The sequence below is a fragment of the Staurois parvus genome, unplaced genomic scaffold, assembly GCF_062004578.1.
Source record: "Staurois parvus isolate SC_StPar_1 unplaced genomic scaffold, SC_StPar_1.0 ptg001146l, whole genome shotgun sequence".
Lineage (NCBI taxonomy): Eukaryota > Metazoa > Chordata > Amphibia > Anura > Ranidae > Staurois > Staurois parvus.
The window spans coordinates 157,994-168,494 of record NW_028318942.1 but is presented as its reverse complement, the minus strand read 5'-3'; the positions used below and the strand labels follow the sequence as shown (position 1 = coordinate 168,494).

Below are 10,501 nucleotides of genomic sequence, written 5' to 3'. Positions count from 1 at the left end.
CCATTGTTAGGAACTCAGTGTTATGCTGGCTCTCTCCATCTAATCATTCCAGGTTCAAAGTACTTTGGGAATAATGCAAGTCAGACATGAAAGTTTGAGATGCAGAACTCAGGTTGCGTCCCTCTCCTGTACTGCTTGTTCCTTTACCATTGATGTCTGTCCGCCTGATTTCATTGCCTTGCTTACCACTTTGCCATTTTTACTTCCTCATTATTGGTCCTGGGCATCATAGCAGCCACAGTTTGCTGCATCTGGTCTAATGTTCTCCCCAGTATAACTTTTGTTTCTTTATATAGTCCACGCATTGATAAAATTGGACCTGACACTTATTCCGGAGAATCCTCCCCATCACTATCGATCAATGCCAAACGGCCTCCTTGATTGGTGGGAGAGGGCGGCGGCTTTTGGGCTGGGGAAGAATGTAATGAATATCTCCTCCAATTATATGACAGCAAATAATCCTCATCTTTACGGTGCTGAGGGTACAGTTGAGTATAATCAGGCAGCGCAGAGGCAGGCATCAAAGAAGTGTCATGAAAAGGATTATTACTCTGTTAGCTACTGGGACAGAAGGCATTGATATCGGGCACTTATATACTGGAGCATACTCCCCCTCTCATACATTTCATATCCCAATCAGGATCTGGATCAAAATAGGGAAAGGCAGTTTTATCCCTTAAACATAAACCCTTTATCATATCCATGTGAAAATCATCATTGTCTCATTTCTAGGAAAAGGACTGGCATTACCCATAGTCTCAGAACATTCTGCCATCTTGTCCACCCATCGGTTAACGTAATAATAATCCCAAGTCGACACTCGGGCTACATTCTCTTTACATGTCTCATTAACTGGTGGCTGGCATTTTTCTAGAGCTGATCCGTTCTATTTAATGAACGTCTTTACCAGTTTCCTTTCTCTTAACATTTTACGCGGTGGCTTGGGAGGATCTGGGTACTTCCCCTTACCTTGGGAGTTACCCATTGCCACTGCAAAGCAAAGAAGCAATGTTATGCAAGCAGGCTTATGTGTTTCTTTTCTGGTGATTACTCTTTGTGCAGGGTGAAGCTGTACTGAACTCACATAGAGCTCCAGCTAAATTCTTCTCAACTGCACAAGCGCTTCCAATCCTAAAAGCACATGGACAAAATACACCCCTATTCTGACTCCTTCAGACTGCCACCATGCTTTCACCTTTCCCAGGTCAATGGAGAAATCTCCTCGCTGAGTAAGTGGTGCATCCATAGGCTTATAATACATCTACTTAACAGTTTCTCTAGTTGCAAGGAATATCAATTTTATGCTGGCTCTCTCCATCCACTCATTCCAGGTTCAAAGTACTTTGGGAATAATGCAAGTCAAACACGAAAGTTTGGGATGCAGAACTCAGAGAACTTTATTGTGGCTTGAGCTTAAGTATAGTGATAACACTGAATATTTTAGGTGGTTTCCATAAAGCAGCAATCAGAATATGTTGTAGATGTTACCATAAACAATGATGTGGGCATGTCATAAGCTATCATAGACAGGATAGCAACTTCTACAATTCTTCAAGGCCTAGAGACATAGATAACAGCATTACATTCTCCAGATAACCTACTGTTCATGGGAACAAAAAGCTAGTGAGCCTAAAGCAGAGGTTAGTTGCCTATTAACCCTTTCACCCAAACTTGAACTTTTTCTCTTGTGATGAGTTTTTAAACTTTTTCATTGGGAGCCCTTTTCTAAATTGTTCTGTAAAGAACAGCAAATTAGAATTTAATCCCTCAGTGATCTGAATAAAAGTAAACAGGTTAATATACATTAAGGTTTGTGTCATGGCATTCACATCTGTCTTTGCTTCCAAAGCTCATGGACTAATTCTGCCATGTTGTTTTAGAAAGAAACCATATTACTTTCAGGTATCCCAAATAAACTCTGTGCAAATGGTGCCAATGAATACAGAAAAGCATTATAAGGCTAACTCCTTACCTCTTAGTCGTTGTGCATCTGCTTTATTTTATGAATAGTCTCCAAAACTAATGCTTCAGATGTGGGTGCAGATATATCACCTGCCTTCTTTTGTTAACAGAAAAATTCAGTTTCTGGCTTGTTCCTTCCACTGTTGAGTCTCTCGCTTACTGTGGCATCCAACATATGTTTATAATAAAAATATACATAAAGGTATTACCTCTTACAATGCCTTCATCCTTAGTTTTGCTCAAAAGGACTAAACCCTCTTTATTTAGGCACTTTATAGAGATAACAAAATGCAGCCTTTAACCTTGCTATTGGCTATAATATAACAATACAAAGTCTTAATCAATGGTGCCCTGGTGATCTGAATGTAAGGGGGTGTTGGTACCATTCACAATTTGGCTACTTTTCTCGTAGAAAAAAAGAGGGTTACATTATAGAGTAGTTGGAGGAGATAGGACAGGAGTGGGACTCCGGAGCTAGTGTTCACTAAGAAGCACATCTAAAAGTTATTTTGGACTTATCCACTTTCTCTGCTGACACCACCAACTGTGGAAGGGAGTTCCACCTCCTTACCATTTTAGCATTACAGAAAATAGTAGAGAAGGACCACCAACCTGTGGAATGGGATAAGATGAATGATTCAGAAATAACGTCTGTAAAGAAACCCACTTCTTTATTAGCCAGCCCAGTCACCTTGTAGTGTTATGTCTATAACCTATAAAGGTACAGAGTGAGGATGTGTGATAAAAAGGCCTGAGTCTTCAATATTACCAATGGTCTACACAGTATAATGTGTTGCTGTTCCCTTACATCTCTATTATCATAGGAAACATGCTTTGTGTGAAATCTATTTAAAGTTAAATGTTATTGCTAGCTTTGGATAGAGTTGTGAAGGTGTTAAAGGTTTATACCTTTTTTTTGGTTATGTAATAAACCTGACCTATGCAGTTGTGTCTCTAATCATTTAGAATGTCTTACTGCTTATTAGGTAACTAGCCTGAGCTGATGCCTACCCCTTTTTATGGGTTCTACAGGATTTCCCTAAGTTTAAGGAATTCTTTGCTTCTATCTGTTACTGGGAGAAGGCTCGAGGAATTATTTTGTGAAGGTTAATCTCTGGGTTACTAATATTTATCTCTGGGTTATTAATATTTATCAAACTCAGTCAATCCCCAAATAGCTACCTTAAAAGGCTAGACTTGAAGAGATTTAGGTTTAGAAGCATTTTTTCTAGAATACTCTAAACCCTGGGCTTCTCCCTGAGTGTTGGCCAGTGTGACGAAATGCTGTCAGGGCCTGGCGTCCTCATATGCCATGTGAAAAAGGCCTTGGATAGTAAGCCACTCACTGAAATGCAATGGGGCTGAGCAGAGATACTCCTATCTGAAGAGGGTCATGGAGGAACTGAGTAGAAGCTGCAGTCTAGACCAAGGAAGAACGATCTTTTCCCCTTGGTCTCAGGTATTTTGTCTGGTGAGAAGTCAGACTCAAGGGCAAGGAAACACTGCTACTTCTCCCAAAAAGTCCCAGATATACCTGGATGTCCTCTATCAGAATCTATCTTAGAAGTCATTTAATTAAACTTCACATGCTCACTGCACTTGCTCTTGCCCTGTTTTTTATGTACCCCTTGGATTTCACCCTAGAAACCTCTTTCTGTCCATAAGCTGCCAGCTGGAGTGCTTTGTACACTTCAATACAGTTTTTGGCTTCATCGTGGGATCAACTACCGCCATCTCTCATCTTTCTGTTGTCTGTGCCTTTGATATCTAGCTCTGGGGACATGAACACCAAGGCAAAAACAAAGAGAAATCTCCCTAGCAGTGCTAACAGAAGAACTAAAAGCTGACAGAGCATTTCAATCTTCCCCTGCTTTGTCCAAGCTTGTGAAGAAAGTGGGTTAATGGCTCTGGAATGCTCGGGTTTATTATTTATCCATTTTGCATCTGCAAGCAATATTTATACAATGAAGGATAACCACGATCATCTTGGGTTGTAATGAGGAAAAGTGAGTCTAAAACTGAAGCACCACCCCCATGGAAGTTTATTTCAAAACAAATTGTTTTTGGAAATAAATGCAAAAAAAGATTAAATTAAAAAAAATAAGTGTCCTGTTTGTCCATAACTTTACTGCGGTGTACACATAGCAGTAAAAATGAGCTACAAATTTACATTTTACTTGAAGGGTCGCCTGCAGGTAGAACCTGTTGCCAGATGATGTATATTCAAATGCCAAGAATTCTAAGTTTCCAAATGATTCAATATTAGTCGGCCAATTATGAGATTTCTATTAATAAAAAAAATATAAAGCTGAATACCAGCCTTACTTTCAGTCTTGCACAGTTGAACAGCATCCTATCCTGTACTGATATTTCTTACTCTGTTTTCACTGCACGCTGTGTATCTCACTCTCTTCTCATGTCCATAACATAGTTGGGGGTGTTCTGTAGTCTTATAACACTTCCTAATAAAATTTTCTGCATTTCTGGCAGGATCAGCAAGTATTTTATGCACTATTAGAACAGATATTGGAAATGGTTTCAATTGTATATTTAACAGGCCAAAAGGAAGCAAAAAGGAGAAGTACCCACAAATTTAATGTTTCCATTTATAATACCACATTTGCATAAATCATACTGCATTGGTTTCATGAGTTTCTAGAACTAACAGCAATGCAGGAGGTAGGGTCTGAAAGGAGGAGGGTTTTCCAAGAAATACGTATTAACGTAACAGCATAAACCAGAGACCAGTATCCCCACTACCACTATCACTACCACCACTACTAGGAAACAAACATGAAGCTTTTTGGTTTTCTCCTATTCTCTGAAGGTAAGACATTTCTATTTCTCAAAATATGGTATTACCTAAATTAAAATTAGTTGTTTGTTGTTTAATAAACTAAAAAAAGAAAAATTGTTTAGAATGTACCCTGTAAAAAAGAAATCAATTGCCACAAAAGTTTGATTTCTGGTTGAAATTGCATTTTATTTTCTAAGTAGATATTGGAGTTGATACTAAAACTTGAAAGTGCAAAATCTGGCGCAGCTCTGCATTGAAACCAATCAGCTTCCATTTTTTTTATATCCAAAGCTTAATTGAACAAGCTGAACTTAGAAGCTGATTGACTACTACGCACAGTTGCACCAGATTTTGCACTCTCCAGTTTTAGTACATCAACCCCATTGGGTTCTCTGTGATTTTTTACTATACTTTTTCATGGAAATATTGGAATACTACAAGACCTGAAAACAATACCTTTTGTTTACCAATTTAATAATAAATATTTAGGAATTTTAATACATATTAGAATTATTATCTACCATGTCTAATGAACACTACTGTAGGATAAAAGCTACAAAAACAATGCATGTCACACAATATACTAATATCAACTAATTAATAATAAATAAAAATAGGATTTGGATTGCAGAAGAGAAATAAAACTGAAACATGGAACTTGATAAATATACATCTTTCTGAAACTGTTTTCACATTTTAAGCGATTTTTTGGGTGGATTTTGCCTGACTTCATTTTTTTAAAATTGTCTCTCAAACACTAGGCATATGTTTATAAAGCAGTGACTGCGACATTTACCAAACATTTTCTTCCAGGTATATGTTTTAATATACAAGAACTGATTCACCTGCATTGAATTATTATTATTATTATACAGTATTTATATAGCGCCAAAGGGTATGCTCAGCGCTGTACAGTAGCAAGGGGGACAGAACATGAGAAAAGACAGTAACAAAACACTACACGAGGGGTTCGAGGGCCCTGCTCTTTCGAGCTTACAATCTAGGAATGGTTGTAGATGTCACATACACTGCTTTATGAATATTTCAGGGACAATTATTTTTATTTTATTTTTTAGGAAAATTATTTTAAAAATTTAGGGGAAAAGGATGTTCAAAACAGATATTAAAATTTGCTCACCATTTCTACATTTGCCATTTTTTGGAATGTGATCGCCAATTATTTTCTGTCATATGCCTAAAGGAGGGAACACCTAAAAAATGGTAAGTGAGCAAACTGGTTGCTGCAATTTGTAAGTGACAATGCATGGCAAACTGGATCAGTACTGAGGAAAGGAAGTAAAACTACCAAACATTTTGTATTGAACTGTATTGTTGCTGTATTGTTTCCTGTTATATTGTAAAGCGCTGAGCAAACTGTTGGCGCTATATAAATCCTGTATAATAATATAATATTAATTAGACAGAGGAAGAGAAGATGCTGTATTACAATGAATTATGTTCACAAATGGCAGGGTGTCTAAATAACCATGCAACTTTTTTGATCTCAAAATGCCTTATTAAAATATAGTAGATTGCAATAAAATTTGGTAAAAAAAACAGTTATGGTATGATTCTTCAAAAATATTGCTGTTACCCCATATGGGATTTTTAACCAGTTCAATACCGGACACTTTTACCCCCTTCCTACTCAGGCCAAATTTCAGCTTTCAGCATTGTCGCACTTTGACAATGGAGCGGTCATGCAACATTGTACCCAGGAAAAAAACTTTGCATTTTTTTCACACAAATATAGCTTTCTATTGGTGGTATTTAATCACCACTGGGTTTTTTATGCTTTGCTAAATAAACAAACAAAGACCAAAACTTCTGAAAAAAATGTGTTTTTCTTCGTTTCTGTTAACAGTCTGCAAATAAATACCCTTTCTTCATACATTTAGGTCAAAATGTATTCTGTTACATTTCTTTGATGAAAATAACCCAACTTGGTGTATATGATTTAATCTGTGGAAAGTTATAGAGTCCACAAACTATGGTATATATATTGGACAATCAATGAATTCTGATGTACTGCCGGCCAATCTAATTTCTTGAGGCCTGAAAACACCAGGATAGTACAAATACCCCCCAAATGACCCATTTTTGGAAAATAGACAGTCCAAGGTATTTAGTAAGAGGCATTTTGAGTTTTTTGAAGTTGTAATTTTTTATCACAAATTAAAGAATATAGAAATAAAAATTCACAATTTTTTTTTAACATAATGTCACCAATCTAGTACAGTGTTATTATATAACTGGTGTGGTGGAGATCAGGGGCACTGAATGGTGACAGTATGTAAAACAAGAAAAAAAAAAATATTTTTTAAAAATTTTTCCTATTTTTCTTTATCATTAAATTTTAGTTTTTTTTTTTACTATTTTTTTCAAACATTTTTTACGCTGTGACCAGACAAATACAGCATTACCATAGTAACATTGTACTACTCTGGGCAAGGGATCAGGATTTTATTTCTTATCATATTTCGATTGCTTATACCAATTTATTTCATTGATATTAGCAATCATTTTTATGAAAAATGGTTAGAAAGTTAATCTCCAAACACATAAAGGTTTCTTCACAGTAAGAGCTGTGAAAATGTGGAAAAGACTCCCTCAAGAGTTGGTTCTGGCCAGCTCAGTGGTTTGCTTCAAAAAAGTCCTAGATTCTTTCTTAGATACACAGAATATAACTGAATACTAACATTTATATGTAAATTTGATCCAGGGAATATCCGATTGCCTCTCTGGGGATCCGGAAGGAATTTTTTCCCAGCAGCTGCAAATTGGATCATGCTTTGCAGGGTTTTTTTGCCTTCCTCTGGACCAACTATGGGTGTAGGATTATATATTTTTTTCTGGTTGAACTGGATGGACTTTTGTCTTTTTTTAGCCAGACTAACTATGTAACTATGTGACTACAGTATATTCACGCATAAGATGGTAGCTATTTTATTTTTCCCTCCTATGAATCAAAGCAACATTTTTAAAAGGTTAAAGTGTATGTCCAGAATTTTTTTTTTTTAGTTTTGGATAGGTTGGAAAGAGATTAGAACCCTGCTGTGTTTATGCTGCAGTCCATGAGTTATTTACCCAGAGATCTTTAAACTTACGGTACTGCTGACAATCTGGAAATGGAAGAGTTAAAAACATTTTCCAATTGCAAATACTTATGAATGCAGTTAGCCGTGTTTACGTGCGTTTACAAGCATTTGGCGTTTGAAACGCTGATAAAATCTACTCTTGAACGCAAGTTTGGTGAGTTAAAAAAAACAACTGTAAACTCAACTGCCTGTAAACGACGATGTGTAGATGGACACACAGGAAAACATTAGGGAGAGTTCAGGGACTGCTGAAAAAAACGCAGAAAAGCTCCTGAACGTAAGTTTATCAGCTGCAGTGTACATGGCACCTAAAAAAATTCAGCTTCATGGATATTTGTATTTTTTTATCCAGTTATAACATTGTAACCTGTGCTTTTTCCCCCCCATGGAGTAAAATGTAATGCAGAAAAATTAGTATGGTGATAGATTTTGTTTTATAAAAAATAGAGGTAAAAAATAGTTGCGTTTCTGAAAACTGTCTTGGCAGAATTTTAACACCAGAAATGTCACTTACAAATTTTTCACTCAAATAATTTTATTAAATGTGTTATACATTTATCACAATCACACCTTCAATTTACACACCTTCTAAATATATAGTGGCTTACTAAATGTTAACCTTAAAGGGTAACTCCACTTTAATGGGGGGAAAAAATAGCAAAAAAAAAATAAGCTGGCATGTACAAGTGCGACACAAGTCATATTGTACTTGAATGTTATTAAAAATTACCTTTTCTTTTCAATCTGCAGTGCTGTAATTTTTTTGTAAAATGCAATATGGCTACCTGGAGACATTCTGTACACAGAATTTGTACATAACACCCCCAGCAACATAATTTCCTGCTTGTATGATTGTCTTACTGATATTCCCAGAAGTCTAGACTAAGATACCAATGAGATTTAAGACATATCTGACTGGATGTCGCTCCACTTCCTTAAACTGAACCTCTCCAAAACCGAGTTTCTTGTCTTCCCCCCAGCCCGGACACCACCCCCCATTGACTTCTCCGTCACATCCAACAACGCCACCATCAAACCCGCCCCGCAGGCCAGAGTACTTGGTGTCATTGTGGACTCCAACCTATCCTTCCAGCCCCAAGTCCAATCTTTAACAAACTCGTGCAGACTCCACCTCCGCAACATCGCCAAAATCCGCACGTTCCTAACCCCAGAAACCACTAAACAGCTCATCCACTCCCTCATCATATCACGACTCGACTACTGCAACTCCCTCCTCACTGGCCTGCCTCGCCGCTGGCTATCCCCGCTTCAGTCCATCCTGAATACGGCTGCCAGACTCATTCACCTTTCCAACCGCTCCATCTCCGCCACCCCCCTCTGCCAATCCCTCCACTGGCTTCCGATTGCGCAACGGATCAAATACAAAATGCTAACACTGACGTACAAAGCTGTCCACCATACTGCCCCGAACTACATCACTGACCTAATATCCAAGTACCCCCCAGCATGCACACTCCGCTCCTCACAAGATCTCCTTCTCTCTAGTTCCCTGGTCTCCTCCTCCCATGCCCACCTCCAGGACTTCTCCAGGGTGTCACCCATCCTCTGGAACTCCCTGCCCCAACCCATCAGATTATCACCTACTCTCCTCTCCTTTAGGCGCCCCCTGAAAACCCACCTCTTCAGGGAAGCCTACCCCACCCGCTGCTAACTTGCCGACCTCCTCCACTCTTCCTACCACTCCGTCCCCCACAGCTATCTCCTCCTGTGCCACCATCCCCTCCCTCCTAGATTGTAAGCTCCAAAGAGCAGGGCCCTCAATCCCCTCATGTTTTGCATTGTATTGGTATTGTTCTGTCACATGTTCTGTCCCCCTTTGTAATGTACAGCGCTGAGCGAACTATTGGTGCTTTATAAATACTGTATAACAATAATAATAACAAAAATGTCACAATTGTCAATAAGAAATCACATCTTAGTCACCCGCCACACCACTGCAATTTAAAATCGCACGGTTTGTGTGCAATTTCAGCGTGGTTTTAGTTGCGATTTCTGAAGACTTTATTGCACTTCAGTTGACGATTTTCAACAATTTCTTGCAATATGCAGTGCGATTTCCATTATATTCTATGTAACTGAAATCATAACAAAATTGCAGAAAAATCAATGCAAGAACTACTTTAGAAATCACGCTGCAACAAATCACACATATTAAGACACTGACATTCACATTCATTAGATGCAATTTCAGATGCAATATCAATTCACAAATCGCACCTTATATCGCACCGGTGGGACCGGGCATGAGGTTTTCGGTCACACCGCTGAGATTTAAAATTGCGTGATTTGTGTGCAATTTCAGCATGATTTCTGAAGACTTTATTGCTACTTGTGAAGATTTTCAACAATTTCTTGCAATTTGTAGTGCAAATTCCATTATATTCTATCCATGTGAAATCCCAACAAAACTGCAGAAAAAGTAATGCTTTAGAAATTGCGCTGCAGCAAATCGCAAGTGTTAAGACACTGACATTCACATTCATTAGATGCAATTTCAGGTGCAATTTCAATTCACAAATCGCACTGGTATGACCAGGTACTAAGTCACCGATCACTTGGCTGAGATTTAAAATTGCCAATTTGTGTGCAATTTCAGCACAATTTCCCTCTCTGCCAATCCCTC

General features: G+C 38.0%; 1 protein-coding gene across 1 annotated transcript in view; it reads left to right on the top strand.

Moving 5' to 3' along the window:
• Window positions 1–4,755: 4,755 nt before the first annotated feature.
• The window catches only part of LOC149439207 (uncharacterized), a 38,824-nt gene continuing 33,078 nt past the window's right edge, over window positions 4,756–10,501 (top strand). Inside the window, exon 1 of the mRNA XM_089659266.1 lies at window positions 4,756–4,789. Within this exon, the coding sequence (XP_089515392.1) occupies window positions 4,756–4,789 (34 nt within the window). The remainder of the gene's footprint in view (window positions 4,790–10,501) is intronic.